Source organism: Populus alba, chromosome 3, assembly GCF_005239225.2.
Source record: "Populus alba chromosome 3, ASM523922v2, whole genome shotgun sequence".
Taxonomy (NCBI): Eukaryota; Viridiplantae; Streptophyta; class Magnoliopsida; order Malpighiales; family Salicaceae; genus Populus; species Populus alba.
The window spans coordinates 19,939,746-19,963,085 of record NC_133286.1 but is presented as its reverse complement, the minus strand read 5'-3'; the positions used below and the strand labels follow the sequence as shown (position 1 = coordinate 19,963,085).

The 23,340-nt window shown below is 33.7% G+C and overlaps 4 protein-coding genes across 5 annotated transcripts; 2 read left to right on the top strand and 2 right to left on the bottom strand.

Moving 5' to 3' along the window:
• Window positions 1-1,397: 1,397 nt before the first annotated feature.
• On the top strand, window positions 1,398-6,609 carry LOC118054681 (uncharacterized). The gene is made up of 6 exons (XM_035066352.2): window positions 1,398-1,656; window positions 1,806-2,027; window positions 2,110-2,283; window positions 2,419-2,525; window positions 4,548-4,876; window positions 5,810-6,609. The coding sequence occupies exons 1-6, from the start codon at window positions 1,528-1,530 to the stop codon at window positions 6,391-6,393; spliced, it is 1,545 nt and encodes a 514-aa protein (XP_034922243.1). The 5' UTR covers window positions 1,398-1,527; the 3' UTR covers window positions 6,394-6,609.
• Window positions 6,610-6,921: 312 nt separating this feature from the next.
• On the bottom strand, window positions 6,922-9,532 carry LOC118054684 (protein HEADING DATE REPRESSOR 1). Of its 2 annotated transcripts, none has more exons than XM_035066354.2 (3): window positions 9,256-9,532; window positions 7,436-7,761; window positions 6,922-7,351 (listed from the first exon to the last, which is right to left on the bottom strand). In XM_035066354.2, exons 1-3 carry the CDS (start codon window positions 9,371-9,373, stop codon window positions 7,133-7,135), a joined length of 663 nt encoding a protein of 220 aa, XP_034922245.1. In that variant the 5' UTR covers window positions 9,374-9,532; the 3' UTR covers window positions 6,922-7,132. The 2 variants fall into 2 exon arrangements, with proteins under 2 accessions (XP_034922245.1, XP_034922246.1); XM_035066355.2 differs by having other exon boundaries at window positions 7,436-7,783; window positions 9,256-9,530.
• Window positions 9,533-16,777: 7,245 nt separating this feature from the next.
• LOC118054680 (RING-H2 finger protein ATL33) lies at window positions 16,778-17,711 on the top strand. The gene has a single exon (XM_035066351.2). It carries the CDS (start codon window positions 16,968-16,970, stop codon window positions 17,553-17,555), a length of 588 nt encoding a protein of 195 aa, XP_034922242.1. The 5' UTR covers window positions 16,778-16,967; the 3' UTR covers window positions 17,556-17,711.
• Window positions 17,712-18,151: 440 nt separating this feature from the next.
• LOC118054679 (uncharacterized) lies at window positions 18,152-22,558 on the bottom strand. The gene is made up of 8 exons (XM_035066350.2): window positions 22,196-22,558; window positions 22,044-22,109; window positions 21,820-21,862; window positions 21,407-21,461; window positions 20,933-20,981; window positions 20,383-20,450; window positions 19,869-19,977; window positions 18,152-18,475 (listed from the first exon to the last, which is right to left on the bottom strand). The coding sequence occupies exons 1-8, from the start codon at window positions 22,370-22,372 to the stop codon at window positions 18,362-18,364; spliced, it is 681 nt and encodes a 226-aa protein (XP_034922241.1). The 5' UTR covers window positions 22,373-22,558; the 3' UTR covers window positions 18,152-18,361.
• Window positions 22,559-23,340: the final 782 nt, after the last annotated feature.

The window sequence follows — 23,340 nt, the reverse complement described above, 5'->3', positions numbered from 1 at the left end:
TAGTTATAAATTGATGGAATTTAGTAATCATAACTAATTCTTTCAAGGATATGTTTATTTAGGCTGTTATGTTATAATTTTTTAAATCAAAAAATATTTTAAAAAAATAACTATGATAATAAACCATATCTAAACAAACTAGATTAGAGTAATATAACTTGTCTCAATCAATACTTTTGTTATTTAATTAAGAGATCCTTCAACTACTTAACACTAAACGAAGGATGAAAAGATATCATTTAAAGATACGAGTTAATTCCATACCATACATTCCATATTCATTTATATTAATTCATCTTTCATATATTTACTTAATTAAAGATAGAATTAAGTCGCATTAAGTTCATAACTATTAATCATTTAAGACGTGATGGCTATTTGAAATATACAAGTTGTTGTTTAATAAAAATTATTTAAAAATCACTTTCTTATAAATGCATCATCACTTTCTATATATATAATATATATATATAACCCATCACCTCATCATTTAAGCAACTACAAAATCCTTTTGTTAAAAAAAATCAGAGGAAGAGTTTGAATTCTATTTTGTGCTCAAAGAAATTCACGAGAAATCCAAAAAAATTCATGAGAAATATAAAATCAAATAATTTTATTCATAGATTTGAATTTGATAATAGAAAGATGAAAAGGAGTAGTCAACAAAGGTGGCAAATCCAACTTGGATATTCTTATCCACAACGCATCCCTCTCATTTTCATATAAAGAAAATATACTTACGTGTCCTCCAACTCCACCAGATTCTTCCACGTTTCACCCCCACCCAATCACATCCCTTCCTCTTCCAGGATGCCTCGCAAAACGACAAAAGATACTCAAGCTGAAGGTTCATGAACCGGGTCCCACTCTCTATCCGAAAACCAAAAAATGCTGCGCACGTGTTTGTCACGCGATAGAGACACCGCATGACGCCATCTCCACCCTCCTAAACGATTCTAATGACTTAACCACCCTCCGTGGACAAAGGTGATTATAGTTATTAAACCAGGCATGTCTCCACAAATTAATTTGATTTATCGATGCAAAACTTGATTTTAACTTGGATTTTATTTTAAATTATTTTTAAATTAACCTTGATAATAAACTCGAGTAAATTAATAGGATGAATTATGATACGGTCGAATTGACAGAACTACCATGCCCATCACCCCTCCCTTGAAGGGTATAGTGGTCAACTTACAAGTCATCTGGTTCCCATTTAATTAGATATGAGCCGTTGACAGCCGTGAGTTAACACATCAGTTCAGTAACGTGAAATCTAAACAGGGTCAATACCGGTGGGGACTACCATGCCCACCACCTCTCATTTAAAGGGTATAGTGGTCAACTAACAAGTTTACTGCTTCCCATTTCTTTGAATATAAGACAGAAGACGGAAAGAAAGCTGTTGTTTTGGCTGAGAGTTGTGGAGAAATAAGAGAGAGAGCTTTTGATACCGCTAGTTGAAGGAGGATTTTGAGTTAGAACTGAGTCAACTCACCAAGATAAAATAAAGGTAGGTTTCAGATGGTTCAGTTAATGAGTTCTTTAGGCGAAAAAACAGCAGTTGTGAAGCTGGAAGCAGCTGAGGATTCTTTAGAGGATCAACTCAGCCCCCTTTATAAACGTTCAAAGCTTGACCACCCTTCTTCACAGGTTCGCTTTCTTTTCTCTCCTTTCTACACCTTCTCAGTAACCATACAGAACTATATTTCGTGCCTTTTCTTTCCGTGTCTTTGTTTGAGTTTCTATTGTTGGATTTAAATATGGGGATTTGATTTCTTGATTCATTTATCTCATGGCAGGTGATGAACCCAGATGGTGTAGCTTTCAATCCACTTGGAGAGCCAAGCCCGATTGGTTTGTCACTGAAAAAGAGCCCATCTTTTCTGGATTTGATTCAAATGAAGTTATCTCAACAAAACACTAGTAATACTATGTTGTCAAAGAAGACTGGTTCCGTTGCAGCCGATAAGCTTAAAGCGTCAAACTTCCCTGCTTCATTTCTAAAAATAGGGAATTGGGAGGTATGCCATTTGATTTCTTTTTTACTTTTATTTTAGTATTTAATGTTTTTGAATTCTGATTTTTTTTTCCCTGTTGACTTAGTATAAGTCAAGGTATGAAGGGGATTTGGTGGCAAAGTGCTACTTTGCTAAGCATAAACTTGTTTGGGAAGTGCTTGATGGCGGGCTTAAGAATAAGATTGAAATTCAGTGGTCAGATATTGTGGCAATCAAGGCAAATTTTCCTGATGATGGGCCTGAAACCTTGGATGTAGTGGTATTTTACTTTCTTTCTCTTGATTAAAATCATATACCTGTATAATACATGTCCCTCTTTATTGTCTCTGACGCGCGCGCACATTTAATCTTAATAATGATAGTGGTGATGGAGGGTTGTATGTGTTTGGTGCAGCTGGCTAGACAGCCCCTTTTCTTTAGAGAGACAAATCCACAACCTAGGAAGCATACTTTGTGGCAGGCAACATCGGATTTTACTGGTGGACAAGCAAGCATTCACAGGTACTGATACAGTGTTTAAGCTTCTATTAATTCGAGGGGAACTTATTTATGTTATTGCCTCGCTGTTGAAATATCCGGCGATCACAATATTGGTGACTTTTATTATACCATCAAGTGTCTGATATTCTTTTCCCTTTTATCTTTCATCGAAAAACGTGAGCTTATACAAATGAACAAGCTGGGTGAAGACAGGAAGGGAAGCATGGTGGAAATAAATCTCTTTCATATAATATGTTACACTTAGAGGAGAGGAAGTCTTATGGACTTGGACTTGAATACAATACTTGAACACATGTATTTATACTAGTCTAGGATAATTTAAGAGACTTAGAACGATAAACATATCTTTAATAATTATAATGCACCTAGGAGAATTAAAAAACACTTGACTTCAAAATTAATTCCACACTCCCCCTTAATTTTAAAAGTCTCAAAACTCTTAAAATTAGGAACGTGTTGGAGGATCGATCATCTTGCCATGCTTGCTGCACCTTTCTCATTTCTTGCTATCATAGACATCCCGCTTTGTCAACTGCAATACATTTAGAATTGTATGCACCCTTTCAACTTTCCTCCCTGTCTTCGAATTGTACTCACGTACCATGACACTTGTTTGAGTCCTTTTATAGAATTCAAAACCAATTTCTCTTGCTGCAATCACAAATGCTGCTTCACTTCGTTTGAAATCTTCATGTTTCTTTCATCCACATCAGGTATGGCAGTGTGATAGATTGCCAGCAAGCGGAAATAATTTTCAATGATGTGAGCTTGGGGTTAACAGACCCAGTTCCCATCCATAATCCTTTCATCTTTAAAATCAAAGCCTTAATGTGCGGTTTTGTAGTGTGTAAGAATCCTTGCTCTGGTCCCAACCATTCACACTTTCACCTTCTCTCATAGCCATTCCCCCCTCAGGGGACAAAGTCTTCTCCCTAGCCTTCTCAGCCTTTGATTTGTGTGTGTTTTCCATTACAACTCTCTCTTTAGCAACTTTGGTGTTGATTTGAAAAAGGAAAACAACAAACTATTGAGTTGTTGCTGTAGAGCTCACATGAAGAATTTGTTACTGCTGAACTTATGTATTTGCTTAAACATGGCTCATCTAAGCTAATTTTCTTGTCTAGTTGCTGCCACCACATTTTCATCATGGTTCCTGGCCATATCCCTTTCTTCTTTTTAAAGAAGAGCGCTCTCTTCTTTTCATCATGTATGATTCTTATTGTATCCAACCAACTCTTGTGCAAGAAGCTGTTAACTTGCCTCTCTTGGCTTCTTCTATCATTCTCTTGACGTCAGATCCCAATTCTCTTGTTGGGCTTTATCATCTTGCACCTTCATTTTTTCTACACTTTAGCAATCTTATGGGAGATGCTACAATCAGGCCTGCAAATGATTAGGTTTTAAAATGATTTGAGTTTGTTTCTATTTTTTAGCAATCTTATCGGAGATGCTTCAAATTTTCATCATTTTACTGAATAGAAAAGGATGGGTTGATCTTGGTCCAGGCTATTGGAAATATTGCATTATGTCAGGTTATCAAGTCTGAAGTATTGATGAGTGCAACTGGTAAATTGGATTTATCTGTTATATTTTGGATGGTTTTTTAGTATTTTAAGATGATCAGAAGTCCATTTAGATGACATTGCATCTTGTCTATGAGATCAGTGGGTTTTTATAATTTTCCATCAAACCTCTGTTATGTACTCTCCCGTGTTGGTTAAAGTAGACTCTTATTCCTGTCTGATGTGGGACAGATCACCCTTTTTGCTCAAGATTTCTGATTTTCTGTAATCATTACAATTGGTCTTTCCCTCTGTACACTACATGGCTATGCCTTGACCATGAAGTGCCCCTTTCTTTCTACCATATTGGCTAGATTTCAACAAAAGCTTTATTACGTCATTGCTGAGAAGTTCATTTTGTTCATGATGTATAGAAGATGCTATTAACAATTGATTCCTTCAGTTTTTGCTCTTTTATTTTATTTGAATTGCAATGCTGATTTTCTTACTTCTTACACAGGCAGCATTTTCTACATTGCCAGCAAGGCTTCATGGGAAAGCATTTTGAAAAGCTTATTCAATGTGATCCTCGTCTAAACTTTCTTAGTCAACAGCAAGAAATTATATTAGAATCTCCATACTTTGAGCAAAGAGTTTCTGCATTCAGTGACTTGCATGAATCTGGCAAAGGGCTTGATTCTGAAGTTGAGGACAAGACCACTGTTTTTCCTCTGCGGGAAGCAGGACAACCATCTGGAGTTCTTTTATCTTCCTTGAATAATGAATGTCAAGGCTTCCTGTGTCAAACTCCTGAAAATATCTCCCATGAAACTTCTTCAACTAGCTTTGGTAAGATTATAATCCTAAAACTGAATATATTGATGAAAATGATGATATGAAGTTATGGTAGAAACATGCCTGCATATTATATCTACACCCTCTGCCATTGTCATCTTGGATAATTAACCTCATATTTTTATGAGGTCTGAGCTGCACTATGCTCGTAACTGTTCTTAATGTTGAAAACCCTTTTCTTTACCTATATATTTTCGTTAGAAGCAATCAGACATATCTGATCTACTGTAATATATCTTTGTTTTTTACAATTAATGGTGGATTGCAATCGCCTATATGTCTGTTGCAGTTAATAGTAACAGAGACAGCTAAATGATTCCCTTGTGGTGGTGTATTGATAATCATGAGGAACCAGAGTTACCTCAGTCAATAGTTCAGAATGCGGACTAGTTGGGAATGAACTCTGTGATTACATGAAGCCATAGCTAAAATACTCTGAAGAAACTGCAAAAGTGCTTTTGCTATATGGCTGCTAAAATTAGTTACTTGTGGGACGAAGGTTCCAAATAATCAGTCAATATAACTATATATGATCTAGCTTTTACAGAGACTTGGAGTCATTTATATGTCAAACTAAAATGAATTCTCCACAAAAAATGTGGTTTTCTGAATATGAAATGGAGAACTCCTTTGGCAGTAAGGGAACTGCATACAGTGTCGAATTAGCACAGGCATGTAAGCTCCCGAGTTGATTTTTTTGTTAAGCCTAGTGCATGTTAAGCATCTTTGACATTTTCAAGAACCATCTGTTAGTCTTGTTTGACTGCTTATGTCAAATCCTTCTTTTCTTAAAGCTGTAATACCTTCATGGTTACCCATATCTGGAATGGTGATTTGAAAATTGTTCATTCTCTTGTGAATTTATTTGCATGTTTTAATTTCTTATCTTGCCTTCTGTAATCATTTTCATCTCTCTCTTATTTCTAGGAATGGAGACCCATGTATTTGAAGAAATCAGGAGCAACAGAACAGGGGAACAGAAGTTGCCGAGCAACTGGGATCAAATTAAAGTGCCTGGACTTCATCCATCCATGTCAATGAGCGATCTTGTGAACCATATTGGACATTGCATTTCAGAACAGATGACCTCTGGCAACTCTATCCTCTGTGGTGGTGACATAAAGAGCAGCGACATTCTGGATGAAATTACCCAATACTTGCTTGGAGACTCTCAAGTTACATCAGTCTCAGATGAGCAATCCCTCATGACAAGGGTCAATTCTCTTTGCTGCCTACTGCAGAAGGATCCTGGAACAGCCTGGGACTTGCAGGGGAAACGTCATGACAATCTAGATATGGATCATGGTGGGAGAGTAGACGAAACTAATTCAGTTACTACATCAGAATGTCAAAGCAATCTTGCCGATGATTTTCCTGCACCTGAGGGAGAAGCTAGTAACGTTACCTGCTGCAAGCAGGCACCAGCCATGACGAGGAAGGACTCAGTTGGAGAACTGATGCTTAATCTTCCAAGGATTGCCTCTTTACCACATTTTTTATTCAATGTATAGGAAGATTGTGGTAATCAGGCAGTATAGGGATATAATTTACCTCTTTCAACTTGTACAGCAGTTTGGGGGTTCAGAGATGGATATTGATGAAGAATCCTCCCATGTTTATATGGGGTCACTGGTGACCATAGTGTTTGAACTGTAGTGTTTTCTTTGTACGACCTTTTGCAATCTTAACGGTTTCTATAAAGCTAGGTGTTATTAGTTTCTAGTGGATCACAGCCTTGTGTAATCAAAACAGTTCACATGGAATGTGGTGTTACAGTGTTAAACAGTAAATCATTTTCTATGAACCTTGTCCATGACAAGGGCTACATCCTTGAAAGAAGATTGAAAATTTTCGGTACGTCTTTCTGATATTTCGAAGAAATATATCTGAAGCCTACTATAGTGCAGCATGCCATTTACTGGAAATCACGAGGCAAGAACATGCCACATGAAATCACAGGGCAACACAAGGCAGAAGAATCGGTAGCCACAGTATCGAATCTAAACATAGCTAGCCACAAGGCATGGCACAAGAACAAATTACCAGAAGCATATATGCATTTACAAGACAGGATGGAGACAACTACAAACAACAAGAAGCGTGCACAAGGTGCGACCAGTTCCAACAAATAAGGCAACAAATACCGCCAAGAAATATGTGGACAAAAACGTGTATACATTTCATGTATAAATTCTTCTGACTTTCCAAACAAAGCCTAAAAAAAGAAAAAATAAACGATCAAACAACTATTTAAGGTCCGTCAGGGTCTTCATCCCCCACATCTTCGTCGCCCAATTGTTCATTTTCCTGAAGCATGTTCATCAGCATTGATATCTGGTCTTGAAGCATAGCATTCTCTCTCTCTACCTCGGTGCGTTTACTTTTTTCTTGCAGAAGTTGGAGTTGGAGATGTTCTAGACACCGTGCATCTTCTTCCAACTGCTCATTTAGGCCATCAATTTCTCGGTCCTGCAAAAATCATTCGATGATGATTCATTCCGCACATGCAGCCAAGGTGATTTGTGAGGGATGTTGGGCTTATGAAACTAATACCTTTCTATTCATTTCCTGCACGGCAATCCTCCTCATACTCTCAACAACATCTACATTAACAAGCTTTCGCTTCTTTCCAATCAGCCAGCCCTTGGGATAGCTCGCATCATCAAAATCCGGTGGAGGGAGTAGGGATTCTGCAGGTAGCCTTTTGCCGTTGATATTTGTTACAGGTTCCAATGGTTCAAAGAGGGCCTTTCGACGCTCAGAAAGCTCTGAAGCTGGATTCGGGTCCTCCATCTTTTCATCAGTGGAAGATTCTTCCTGTTTGTTGGGTGTTTCATTAGCAGTGTTCTCCGTTACCTTGTCTAAATTCCTCCCGCTAGCTGTTGGAAAGAAGTTACCATTCTAGTTCCAAACAATTTTAGGGGCATGGCAGATCTATATCATGTATACCATAGCACTAAAAAATAGAACAAGTCACATATATGCTACTGATATCGACAGTGCTATGCATTTTGAGCTTGAAGGAGAACTGTAAACAATGAAACGATTATGCTATTATGTAAGAAAACTGTAATACGTGTGACATAATCATGCATGATGGCACTTATCATACATTTTTCTGTGCTCTTTGGGAGCTTAGGCAACCATAATAGACATGTATGAAATTGACAATCCACACACTTGGCTCTTTCAGAACAAACTTATACCAAGCTTAAGTGACTTGATGTCTACAATTTGCTAATTACCGATCTATCTGCAAAGAACTCAATTGATAATCTTTCTGAATGACAATAACATCGCCACGTTGTCCAGAAAACTATTACCCTTTTCTTCCTAGAGGTTAGGGGATGAAAAGAGAAAACATCAGTCTCTCCTATACCAAGTCACCCAGTTTTCCATCTTTCAAGGTTAAAAAGCATAATTTCGGTTAACAAAATACCATTTACTATTGTATAAATCACAGATCCATCCACCAAAAATGTTAGGCGAAGCTGTCTTGATCACAATTCATATTGATCTATAGAGGATGTCTAATTATAAGGCTAGGAGAGGTAGGCCTTGGATCAGGTGAGTAAAGAAATTGACTCTAATTATAAAATCTACAAACCAAAATGTTCCATAAAAAAAAAGTATATCCGAGTGTTTTTCAATATATTAAAGTATTATTATTTTTAAAATTTATTTTTTTATATCAATATATTAAAATATAAAAAATAATTTTAAACTAAAAAAAAAATGGCCGTTACCAAATGCTACTATACAAAACACCATCCTTGATAACTGGGGATGATTGGTGTTTTCTTGTAAGAAATAACAAAAGGAAAAGTAACTAAAAAGGATAATAATTATAATAATAATAAGAAGGAGAGAGAGAGAGAGAGAGAGATTTACACCAAACTGATGAATTAACGTACCACCAAAGAAAACAAATCGTGACCAGAAAATAAAGAAAGAAAGAAAGAAGCAACAAGTTATAATAAACTATTCTCTCTCTAATTAACTAGCAAATGTTAAAGCTATCATCTTTGCCTTTCTCTACTGTATGGAGAGAGGAGGTTATGGTTAATAATTGATCATTAAAGGATTTGTTCTTGTTATCACGAGGAATGTAAGAATTAAGGTCCTAAATGTCTGAAAAATGAAGTCTTTGACACAGATCTTTCAAGAGCATGCAACAAGAACTAGAATTTGTGAATAACATCAAACTTCAAGATGTGGGTTCGGTAGACATGTTCGTAAAACATACAAACATATAAAAAATGACTGAATTCAAACACACCTTCTGTCTAGTTCTCTCTTGTTATCCCAGAAAGCAAACAGAAAGAAGAAAAAGGTCATAAGGAAGAAGAAGAAGAAAGATTATTTGGTACTACCTGATCTCTTTCTAGATTTCCAAAAGACCCTAGTTGAAGATACTGGAGAGAAGCCATTCAAAGGTTCTGATTCAACCATCTTCATATCCTTGATATTATTATCGTTCTCCTTTCCCATTAAAGAAGTTACGTCAACTTGCTAGAACATCAAGCTCTCTCTTTGCTTCTAGACAGAGAGAGGGAGGGAGAGAGGGAGGGAGGGAGAGGTTTCTTTGGTATTGAAGATAGCAAGCTGTGTCTGTTTCAGCCTTTTCTTTTCTTGTATTTTGTTTGCTGTCTTCAGACTTCAATTACAAAGGAAAGATCGTAGATAAATGCTGCCGTTGTTATCTGTTCTTCTGAATTTCTGGGGGTAAACTATATGATACTCCCCAAATATTTCTAATGTCTATTACAGTCCTTATAGTTTAATGACTTGTCAATTATCAATCTTTATCTTATAGTTCTTGAAATGCATAAATATAATTTTTTTTGTGTTAAATAACTAATTAAATTTAAATACGTGGACGATTTATGTTTTTTCCTCCTGGGTGTTTTAGGGATTCTAAGTATTTAAAGGCTGGTAGAAATTATAGGGATGATATTGAATAATCTTGATCTACAAAGACCAGATCATAATATTGATTAACTTACAGGGATAAAAATATGGTTGACCCATTTTAGGGTCATTACTAGTGACGGTAGCATCGAGGTGGGGTGTCGTTGATATCTTGAACGGTGGGGATTTTAGCTTAACGTTGAAGAATAAAGCCAAAGTGGGTCCCATGACCTCTGCCTTGAGTTGTGTGCATTCACCCATTTTCTATGTGTTTTTAATTTCATGCACGTGTTATCTTCTTTAGCTGGTTTTTATTTGCCAGGTTATATCATTTTATTGCCATTTGTTTGGTGTCTGTTTCCCCTCCTATTTTCATTATTTATTATTATTAGAATTATTAGAATTCATGGTTTAAAGCTTAATTTAAATTTAATTTTAAGTTAAATCAGATTTAACATTGACTAGGATAAATTTAACGAAAACAATATAGTTTTTTCTTTAAAAAAAAACAATTACTAATATCTTTTCCGAGCTATATTCCATGTCAATTCTGACAGAAAGCTGCTGCAAATTATATTCTGCTTAGCGCTTTGATACCAGGTGTTGTAAGAAAAGCATATATCCCATGATGCAATGGGGAATTTCTTACCGGGAGGTGGAGATTTCTTGAAATTTGGATTATGTGAGAGAGCAGACTCACCAATCCACCAACTGACCTTCAATGGGTAGTAAAGCAGCTCCTTTTGCGTTTTCTCGTGATTTTGGCTTCGTCTTCAAGTCTTTGTTTGGGTGGTGGGTTGGAGGATGTGGTCGGGCTTAGCCTTTAGGGCTCAACATGAACCATGGGCAGCCTGGCCTGGGCTGGTGTTGAGGTTAGTCCAGTTTTGGGTGCTCGCCCATGTCTTCATCGGAGAAGAAACTCTGACCATGGAAAACAAGATTCTAATGGTATGGACAATGTGTAATAATTAAATGGTGGCAAGTTTTTGGGTTGTGTAGAACGTGCTTGTTCTTGAAGGTGATGCAAGATGATGAAGTGTAGTGTTAAGATAGCCTAAGGGCAAAAACCACTGATGTACTTGAAAATTACGAGACAACAATCCCAGGCAAACCCTCCATCCATCTACAGTTATATAACCCAAACCAGTTGAGGCGTCTTAGCTAGTTTGAGTTAAAAATATATATATAAATAGAAAATTAACCTAACCTGACTAGGTTAAAAAATATAGATTGATTCTTGATCCAAGATAAAACACAGTGAGAACCCAGCAAAAATCCATTAACTTCATTGAATTATTTTTATCAAAATAATTTTATTGTCTCGATGTTTCTCGATGTTTTGAGAAAAACAATCAATCTAAATTAACCCTCCAGAACTGTAAATCAAGCCTCGTTCATGGTTGACCACCAAACAAATTTTTATGCACCCCTTCTATAGAAACTCAAAAGAACAAAAACAAGTTTGACTATAAAACTAGATGCGGACAAATATCACAATAATTAGAAAAAAAAATTTTAAAAAAAAATAATTTAATTTAATTTTCAGTCAATCAAATATTGAATAACAAAATTACAAAAAAAAAAAACTCAACCCGTGTCAACCTGATTAGTATGATAGATATGTTGTGGGGGTAATAAAAAAACAAGTTAATTCGGGTTAATTTATCAAACTCATGGTTTAGGTCATAAAATTAAGATAACCCGATAAAAAATTAAAAAAAATTCACGAAACCTTTTTTTTTTTTTTAAATAATGTTTAGCAATGAAAAAAAGAAAGATGTAAACCTCTTTAACTTTTCAAACTTAAGACTCGAATAATTGGACTAGAAGCGTCATACATGGAAAAACAGCAAAACTCAATCTCAACTGATTAAATGTTGAATGATGAAATAAAAAATTAATTATATAAAAGAATTCGAAACCAAAAATAGCAACTAAAAGCATGGTGATAAAAATTAAAAAATAACTATAAATTTTTGATTGAATGGTAAAATTATCAATAATCCATCCTAATCATGTGCAGCTTCTTAAAAAAAAAAAAAATCATAATGGTTCGAATGACAAAAAAAAAAAAATAGCATACTACTTGTGTATTAACTAAAACTATTTTTCTTCCCAAACTATATACCTGTCATATCGGTTCAAAGGGATGTTTAAATTTCTCCAGTGTTGGTCTCAAAATCTAGCTAAACCCGAAGATTAAAAAAAGAAGAAGAAACCTTCTTAATCATCAAGCGGGCCCTTAAAATTATTCAATAACATATATGATACTTAACACAGAAATACTTTTAGAGCTAAAGCCCAATCACTAAGCGTTACAAAACGATGCCATTTTCTACTATTAACCTGGCAAGCAAGCAAACAAACCCTTAAGTATAAATTAAGGAGAAACTATATATATATATATAGGAGTAGAAATGAGATTTGCCAAGCATAAACATAAAAACAGCACCAATGCATGAACCTTGGAAACAGTTGAATTTATATTTGAATATAGGTATAATTGTTCTTTAAAGTGTTTTTAATATCAGTGAATTAAAATAATTTAAAAATATCAAAAATATATTAATTTAAAATAAAAAAAATATATTTTTTAAATATTTTTAAAATATAAAAATAAACAGGATAATAGTTCGCTGCTGGTGTAGGCGTCCAAAAATTTGCTGCGATCATGGATGGGCACGCACCCATCATTGCATGGCCCGGCCTCTTGGTGATGGCCCAGGCTTTGGAGGTGACCTCAGGGTCCCCTCATGACTAGTCATGATCTCGGCTGGTGGCTGCAAAATCAACCTCTCATATAATGGCAGCTTGTCAATTCCTTGGATTTTGTGAGAGATAGCTTCAGATTCAAGTCGAGGAGGTACTCCACTTCTTCGCATCTCCAATTCTAAATGGAATGATAGAAATTAAAAAAAAATAATGATATTATTTTAACTTTTCAATGTTTATTTTATTTATGTTTAAAAAGAATTTTTGAGAAATATTGATTTTTAAAAAAATCTTTGAGAATTGTTGTTTTTAGGCATATGATAGCTGAAGTAGGTAAGTGTGGAAATGAAGCCTCCATTTTACACTCTAATTTGATAATTAGAAGGGGTAAATATGACAATTGAAGTAGGTAAATGTGGCAATGAAACTTCCATTTTTCACTCTAATTGTTTTTAACAATTACAAAGGGGTAAGGAGAAAAATCTTGTAATTACTATTTTGAGGTAAAAAAAATGAAGATAATATGAATATAAACATGTGTTTGAAGAGATAAAAATAAAGATATAAAATAAATTTATATTTAAGATAATTTTAGAATGAATTTTTATAATTTCAAAATAAAAAGTACATAAAAATATATCTTTTTTATATCTATTATCTTACTTCCTTGTTTTCAATTTATTTATGTTGGACTAGTTTGGATTTAAATCTATTTGTTTTTGTGTTTTAATTTTTTTAAAAAAAAATTGAATTTTTTAAATTAATTGTTTTATGTTTTTAAATTATTTTGATGTACTAATGTTAAAAATAATTTTAAAAAATTAAAAAATATATTATTTTAATATACTTTTAAATAAAAAATAAATTAAAATAAATAAGCAGTCTTTTCAGATCTAAATGAGTGACCGACAGAGGTCACTCTGCATCCAATTTCATATTGTTTTGGTCATTCTCAATGCTTTTGCTTGGAAGTAGAAGTTAGTTGATGTGTGCGTTCTCTCGTCAAATAAAGTCGCCGTCCCACTTGAAAACAGAAAATGCATAATCAATTACACTGTATGCTCATACCTTAACATCAAATGTCATTTTTAAGCTGTTTCTTAACAAGTCTTGTTAATAGGACAAATTAAATTGGTCTGGATTTTCTTATCTTTTTGACGAGTCTAGCCTCGAAATTTCCATGCGATCTTTGTTACTTAATTTTTTTTTTTTTTTTTTTGTAACCCGAGGTGTCCGGGCCAGCTTACGCGTACCATGACTAATCCCTGAGCCCATTGAACATCCTGCAAGTTTAGTGGGCAGGTAAGGCACAGCGGGGGTGACAGGTTGGTACTCTTGAGGATCGAACTCGGGACAGTCGCAAAGCAAGCCTTGCAGTTGACCGCTTGAGCTAGACCCTCAAGTGTTTGTTACTTAATTAATTAATGACGTGTGGGGTGGGGTGATGTTGGAAACTTGCTAAGTGGATAATATAAATAATTTGTTGAAATCTTATCTAATAATTTGTTATTGAATTAAGATATATAATTTTTTTGACATGTTATTAAAATTTTAAATAGCCTTTAATTAAATTGTTTTTTTTAACGAGTCTAGCCTCGAAATTTCCATGCGATCTTTGTTATTTAATTAATTAACGACGTGTGGGGTGGGGTGATGTTGGAAATTTGCTCAGTGGATAATATAAATAATTTATTAAAATCTTATCTAACATTGCATTGAGATATATAATTTTTTTACATGTTATTAAAATTTTATTAACTAAATAATTATGAGCTCAAAATCTCATTATCTTCGTTCTATTAGATAAAAATTAATCACAAAATAAAATAAATCTCTACAAATTTATATTCGAAGCTCAGCTACTGTGTTTTTGATGAATTTTGGACAGAGAGTTGCCGTGGTTTGGGGCAGGTCGGATAACTAGCAACTTAATCTGGGGCTGATTGTATCTAATCCACAATTAATGAAGGTATTTTCGCTGTAAAATGTAACTATAATTGTAATTAATGAAGTTCTTTTCATTCTCCAGGGAACCCTAATTAGCATGAAACGGGACCTTTTCTCTTGTAACTTGATTGTACCAACTCAAAAACTAAGATTAACAAGAACAATCATTTTACATAAAAAGCATTTAACACCAGATCTAAATAGAAGACCAGCAAAATGATTGAGAAGCGGATGGGAAATGAAGGCATCTACCCGTTTTGTAATCAGGTTTGGAGGCATAGGATACATAACTTTGAGGGGGATAACTTTGAGTTAATTATAATTTCAATTTGATTTAAAAGTATTGGAATGCTACAATGATGTCACAAAGCTCGGATCTTAATGATACATGAAAAAATATTTAATATTTAATATTTGTTGGTAATAAAATTATGTAAGTTCAATCCTAAATCCATATAAAATTATTATTTTTAAATGAAAATATCGGATCAGCTTGAGTATATATTGACTAATCCCATAAACCCTGAAGTTAACAATTATATAAGCATTAAATAACTATAAGATTTGTGAAACTCGAACTAGTAACCTCTAAAAAAAATTTAAAATTTTACCAATTAACTATACACTTTATGATTTCTTATTAATTATTATCAATTAAGGTTGTTGTTCGTTAACACGAGACAAGCTGAATTTTAGGTGGGTGATAAACTAATGATTTGATCTGTGATAAATCAAATGCAGTGATGAAAGAATGATGAATGACTTGGATTTTTTGTTGCCTATTATTACTTTAATTATTTAATTACGCAAGTAATCACCTTTATTAGTAAAGTTTTTCACAGAAATTTACTTTTTCCTCTTTCGTTTTTTCAATTTTTAGTTATTTATACTTTTGAATTTTGGGAATTTTTTTAAACTAGATCTCTTGACGCTTATCAATTTTATTAAATAAATAAATAATTTGATATCTTAATTTATATTTATATTTATATTTATTTTTATTAATTATATTTTTATTTATCATTAATGATATTTTTTCCCCATTTAATTACACAATGATTTGTAGTTTATTTCATTAAATGAGTACATAAGTTTTTATATTTATATTTTTAATATTTTATATAAAAAAACATGTTGAGAAATTTGACATGTTCAATTTTTTTCTTTTCATTTTAGTTTCCTTTTTTTTAATTTTCATTGTTTTTATTAATGTCTTTTTAAAAATAATTTTAAAATTTATGCTTTAATTAATACATCTTCTCTACTGTTTTTTTTTTCTTTGGTTTTTTTGCCTTTTTAAATTGTAATTTTTTTTTATTATATTAGGTATGTTTAATTTTTTATATATATTTTATAGAGATTAATTTTTTTATATTTTTAATATGTGTTTATTCAATAAATTTTACATGTGTGTTGATTTATATTATATATTTATTTAAATTTTACTCGTGTTATTCCGATCGCTTTTTATATAGATATATATCGTTTGCTATTTTTTTTCAATATGATTTAAATAAAACTAGTTTATTTAATTAATTAGAATTATAACCTGATTTATTGAATTTATTTATTTTTTAAAAATGCTTATAACGTCTAAATATTTTATTAAAAAAATATACAAACTTGCGGGAACAATTTAATCAACTTTATTTAACATGTAAGACCACAAATTAACAATAAATCGGACACAATCTCGATAGAAGGATCATATTAATATATTTCTTTAGTAGAGTGATTATATAAAATAAGAAAAGAAAATAGAGGTATCATATTAAAGTAATAATTCATATTGTAGTAGCATTTTCTTTTAAAGTGATTTTTGTTTATAAATACATCAAAATAATATAATTTTTTTATTTTTAAAATTTTATTTTTAACATTATCATATCAAAATAATTTAAAAAATAATAAAAACATTAATTAAAAAAAACAAATTCATTTAAATAAAAAAATACAGCATGAAAACATAAACAAACAGTGGCTACAAGAATCTAGAACAAAGGGACTAAATATATGTAGCTAGAAATGATGCGGGGACCATTTGGCAAGGCACAGCCGACGCGTGTAGAATCTTCATTCTTACATGTAGATACAAATGCCTTTGTCAATTATTGCTCCTGCTCCAGCGATCGCGAGACCCGGCCCGGAAACTTAGAATTATTGGATTAATTCACGGATACTTGAATTAATTATTTTTATTAAAAAGATATTATTAAAAAGAGAGAGAGAATAATGTTGATATTAATTAATCCAATTAAATTTGAGTGGGCTAAATAAGCTTTACCGTGGTGATATTTAGCTAAAATTAGATTTATATTCATAAATTTATAGAATCCACCGCCAGTTTAGGAAGCATGTAAGTTCCTCGTAGATCCCAGCTTCTCAGAATAAAGAAAAAGGTAAACAAGACAAAGCAACTCCACCATCTCAAGTAATAATAATAAGCTAACAAAAACCCTACAGCTATTTACATCCTTTCATTGGAGTAATTGTTATCAATCGTCACTGTCATCACATGGAGCATCCACCTACCATTTTCATGGTACCTGAACCCCCACCTTTCCCTTCATCACCAAGGAGTGTAGATTTAGCCCCTCTTGAATTCATTCTTGCATTCATAGCTGTTATCGCCGTTCCCGCTCTGATCTACACCTTTTTCTTCTCTATCAAGTGCCCTCCTGGCCCCTTCAGGAGGAGGAGGCATCACCGAAGCAGCAGTTCCGTCATCTCTGAAACCCTTTCTGTTGCTGATATTGCTGATACCGGCGACTTAAACGGTACAACGAGCGGTGATCAGAAAGAGCGGGCTTCAGATGTTAAGTTTCAGAAAGACACGCATGAGAAGGATGTTGGAAGTGAATGTCCAGTTTGTTTGTCTGTGTTTTCTGATGGGGAAGCAGTGAAGCAACTAAGTGTGTGCAAGCACTCCTTTCATGCTCCTTGTATTGATAAGTGGCTCAGTTCTAACTCAAATTGTCCTGTCTGTCGGGCTTCTACTGCCCCTCCTGCCAAGCATCCCAGTAAGAATGCCTCCTCTTCAACATCTAGAAATAATGTTGACGATCTCCAGCAAGGATTGCCGGATGCGGCGAGTTTGGTTTGAGTACAAGATCTGGCATCTCATTGGCTTTTGCTTTCCTATATTGTAGAGTGAGCTATTATCCTACTTTACAGCCTAAAATCCAATGTCATTTTTTACTCTTTTTTTTTTTTTTAATTGACAAATCAATAGGAGAAATTTGTCTACATTTTCTTCCTATTGTCTTGGCAAGTTTTAGCTCCAAAATTCTCCTAGCTGAATTGTTGCTTAATCATGTTGGGAAGATGATTTGCAAAATGGTGAGGGTGGCTGTGATCTAATTGGGAGTAATACAGACGGCAGAGATGATGAATAAGAAATTTAGTATCGTACTTGTTCAAAATTAACCTGGATACAATCATTACAGAAAGCCAACACAGCAATATTTTGGCATCATTTTTGCCTTTCCACAAAAGCAAAGTTTGCCTATCTTGTTATTTTTTGCCATGATGTTAAAATAACAAAACTTGATGAATCTAGTAAATCTTTGAAGCACGCATGAATAAAGTGCGCATTGATGCCTAAAACTTGATTTTATACAACATAAATATAAGGAAACATGTAAAAAATGAATTTTACATAAATCTAGTAATTCTCCTTTGGTTGTCGTGAAAAGTGAATTTTCATGATAAAACCAATATAAAAAACAATTGATGTTATACATGCTGAATACTCGTCCAGAAAACAAAAGAAGAAGCCTGGCTGATTGTATCCATCCAAAAAGAAAAAAAGGTATTTCAGTGGCGATCTCCAAAGTGTATGTCAGCAATCTCCAAAATGGCATGCTTGTTCCTACAGCGAGGTAAAGGTAAATAATCTTTCTTAGCATGTTAGTCTTCTTTAAGTCGTTGCCGTCTCCCATTTGCAAGAACAAAACCAGAACTTGCAAGCATTCCAACCAAATATCCAGTCATGGCTCCATAGGTCACACATATCGGCCATTCCTGTAAATCATAAATAATGAACATCAAGCCTCAAAAGAATCATATAGGAAGACGATATGGCGAGGAAACAAGTAAAAGTCAGCTGGACTCCAGGGATGCCTGAAGTGAGAAGCAGAAATATACAGCAAGGAATTTCCCCTGCAAAATCATCCTGGATCAGAGTCACTTGCCGTAGCAATATGAAACTAGAGTTCACTCTAAACTGGGTTCCTGAGCTACGCATTTGCTAGAACCCAAAATACATAGCAAAGCAAGACTACGAATATTGGATAATTGGTTAGGTGAAGTAGCGCGGAAGAGAAATCAACTCAAAACAGTAAAGAACAAAAAATTGTTGACTGACTTGAAGAGAATTCAAGTTGAAACTAGAAAAATAGGTTTAGGGTCTGTACAGAACCCTCAAATCTATAACGATTGATAATGACATAAAAAATGTCAGAAAAATAAACTAGACAGCCCAATTTATACTAGTTTTAGGTCTAAATCCTCATCTTAATAGAAAAATGATTCCTTGTTGAACGTTATATAGCTAATATAGATCCCAACTAGCATTAGGATTCCAACACTATAAGAAAAGTAAAATAACTACGGAAAAATATTCAATAATCCAAAAGCTCCTACATCATTAAGGAACCCCCCCCCCCCCGCGATAATGCACCGAGTTTATTTTGTATCCTGAAGTGAAACAAGTTTCTTGCTGTATCTTAACTGTCGTGGGGCTTTAACTTATCTGAACACCTTTATGTTTCCTTACTTAAGCGGTCAAGTCCTCAACCTTGCTTTGTCTAAAAATGTACTGAGACCGATGCTTCCCTTGATTCCAAATAAGATTAAGCATCAAGCTCCAATAACCTCAAGTTCATCATTCTCTGCAAGTTGAACTCATGTGCGATTATAGCTTATCAAGCTAACTTACACTTTTCCTTGTTCCACATTTAACCATGAAACTAACGTTGTAGAGCCATTCATCACTTTACTCCCTCCCCACCTAAGACCTATAAAACTTATGCACTCTGTTATTGTAAGACAGAAGGTGTTCAATGCTCACCGAGTGAAAGTAGGAACAAGGTTCAGAAAGTGATTCCTAATAAGCTACACATATAAGAAATGGTTTATCACCCAAGCAAGAGGCAGTATAAATTGGGCCATCCCATGCCAGCCCATAATAATCATTTTCAAAAGAGTGTCAAAGCAATTATGGAAATCTTGATATACAGATGGGTAATACACAACCCACGATAACACCGTAGCGGATACATAATAACCTCTCTATGGATAAACAGTGTTCATTTGGAAGAAAATGACCAATATCTTTGTTCAAACATGCAGCAGTTTCCAAAAGTGTAACAGACAAAATCAAATAGTACAGGAACTGAAGGAAGAAGAACAGTACCTGCCATGGCCTTTCCCAGTCCAGTGGCATAGGCCAAGCTCCAAACCAGCCTCCAATAACAGCCCCATGTGCTGGTATGCAGATCATATATTCCAATGGTTCATTTGGCCTGAGAGTGGGGGGAAAGAATTCAACATTGATGCAAACAAATTTGTAGGAAAGCTAACCAGTTTTCTTCATGAGTCATGTTTTTAACTTCACAGCCTTGATTTTTAGAAAATTCCAGTCAGTTTGCCTTGCTGATCAACTTAGCAGACAAAACATAAGCTATTGATGGGCTCTCCCCCATTTCAATTCAAACATTGCACATATACCATGTCTAATCCCATCAAAAAGTTAAGGCTTGCATGTACCTAAACTGTGGTTCCCTTTGAATTGGAAAGAAATCCGAGGTTCAAAGCAACGGAACAATTAAATTATTTCGTGGAGATACAAGAGATGCTCAAAAAGAGCGTTTGCTGTACACTAGAAGTCTAAACATGGACTAAAAGGCAACTAATGTTGGAAACCTTACTTTGTCTGTGCAAATATTCGTTGCCAATATGTCCATGATGAACCAAATACTGAAGCAGCAGGTGCAACCTGCCAAAAGATATAGAGGCAATCATTAGACTTCCCCTACTAAGGTAGCATTTGGGATTATAGTAGCAGTTACTTTTCAAAGTGTTTTTCACTTGGAAATGCATTAAAATAATTTTTTTTTTTAAAAAAAATTATTTTTGACACCAACACATCAAAATAATCCAAAATTATATATATAAAAAATTCAATTTAAAGCAAAAAAAAAATAAAATTTCAAAAGCACTTTTTAAACACAAAAACAAAAGCAAGTGCAACAAGCTAGTGGGGGGAAATAAATTTGCAACTTGAGACCCATTCACTGAATAAGAGAGTTTGGAATGAAATATAAAAAATCATGATACATTCATCTGGAGAACAAAAACTTAACAATAATGAGAATTAAATAGAACTGAAAAGATGAGATACTAATAATGTAGATTCAATTTCGATTCATCAAACATTAAGAATTATGCTAGGCAAGTTCAATAACAACAAATACTTACTGTGAATGATGACATAAGAAGAGACCAGTTTATGGTCTTTGGCAAGTACCTGTCCTCAAATACCAAAAAAGCAAAACAAAGATGCACTTCAGATGAAGTTGAATTCAAAAAACCAAAGGAAAAGATGCAGTCTGAACAGCATCGTGATAAAGAAAAATATTCATAAATCATGTTTATAATTCCTCTCTTCATAATTCTGAAACCGTAAGTCAATAGCTACAGTTGGGCAGCCACCAAAAGTTATTGAAGTTCAACATCAAAACTTGGTTCAAACAAAATAGAACTTCACAAGGGACAATGAGGGGGGGGGGGGGGGGGCGAAGGAGTTAAGAATCTGATAGTGAGAAAAGGTTTTCTTAGGGACTACAGCCTTAACAGTATTAGAAAGAATCTATCTCTTGCAACCTCAACTATGAATTCTAATTTCAAAATTTTCTCAAAATATTCAAAACTGTCAACAAGGAGCACACATACTGGATACCAATGGGTGCACCCAACGCAATGGCTCCAAGTGCATTCACAAGAGCGCCTACAAAGTAAAAGATACAAGGGAATATGTTAAGTTGACATAATGCATATAGAGAAACTAACAATAATAGCCAGAAACTAAATTCAGCAGCAGCATAACTTCACTTACAAGATTTTGAACTACATTCCAAAATCAAATCGTTTACTTCTATTCATTTCAAACCTCAATAAAATCTTGATTGAAACCTTGACTTCTTGTTGAATAGGTTTACCAAGGTGACATATTAACATGCTAAATAAATAGCAGAGGTATTCTAATATATTCAAAGGATACATTTTTTTTTATTCTGAATCATAAAACTAAAATACCAAGAAAAAATAAAAAATAAATAAATAAGAAAGCAAAGTTCAATACTGACCAACAGGAAGTGCCAATATTCCCCGTACTACAGCTTTCAAGTACTGCAAAATTCACAAAGATTAAAAATAAAGACAGATTGACTAAAGCAGGAAAACAAATCCAACAAAGGGCTTGTTTGGTTTCCAAGAAAATGAGAAAGAAAAAAACTTAACTTTTCTACATTTCCAAGAAAGCAAGAAAAACCCAAGAATACATAAAGAGCAAAGAATGACAAGGTAATACCGAGCATTGTTGCGGATCAATTCGAAAGCGGCTGTAAATAAGTATGACAATTGCACTCTCGACAATCTAAAAAAATAAACAAAAAAAGATACCAATTAATAATTTAGAACAATAACTTCAAAATCAACGAGAGAGTGGTTTTTGAAGTGTACCCAGATGAGACGGAGGGTAGTTGAAGGATGAGAGACGAGATTGATGGAGTAGAAATTGTGGGCTACCCATAATGATATTGCTAAGCCAAGTCCAGATATCAGATGGATGAGAAATGCTTGTGGAGCTGATATTGATTTGGAGAGATTCTCCTTCTCCTTTTTTGATTGGTCTGCCATCGATGACTATCCGCCAAAATTCATTAAGCTAACACCAAAATTCAATCTGATTATGGATTTATACAGTTGAGGTTTGGGCTTTGCTTCCGACGGGAAGGAGACGATGGTGCTGAGAAGAAGCGACGTAGAGACGAACGGAGGAAGGAAGAATAGGAGCTAGTGAGAAATGGTACGGTAAACTAATTTTTGTACTCATTGATTTATTTCACTTCAATCCTTATATTTGAAATGTTTTCACTTTTACCCTTCACCTTCACTTTTTAGGTAGTTTCATCTTTTACCCTTTATTACTAAATAACTAACAAAATGCTCCCCATTTTTCATGTTTTTATTTTTCTTTTCTTTCACTTTTGTTTCACTCAATTCCTCATGCATGTTATAATATTTTTAAAAACACTTGAAGACCTAAATAAAATCTAAAAAAAAAAATTCAAAATATAGATTATTTAGTGGTTAGGGATAAGTAATATATCAACTTCTTGTTTAGTGCATGAATTGAAGTCAATCTAGAACCATATTTCCAACATATGAATAAAGAATAAAAAAGATTTTAATGTAATTTATCATTCCTAAGAAGACACAAAATATGAAAATTAAAAAAAAAAATCACGATGAAAATTGAAAAACAAATATAAAGAAGAAAGTAGTGACTAGAACATCTCTTATTTTATTAATAATTTACTGATAATTATTCTATTAAAATTTATTTTAATTAATGTAGATATTCGGGTTAGTTTACGTGTATCTTGACTAATCTCATGAATTCTGAAATTAATGATTATATAAGCTTTTAATAACTCTAATGTTTGTAAAACTCGATGTTTATTTTAAAATCTTATTTTAATTACTTATATTCATTATAAAGTGCTTAACATCGCTAAGTAATCTTTAAAAAATATTTATTGCAGTACCATAAACTCACGCAAAAGTATGAACACAAATAAAAGGAAAAATTATCTCGTAAATTA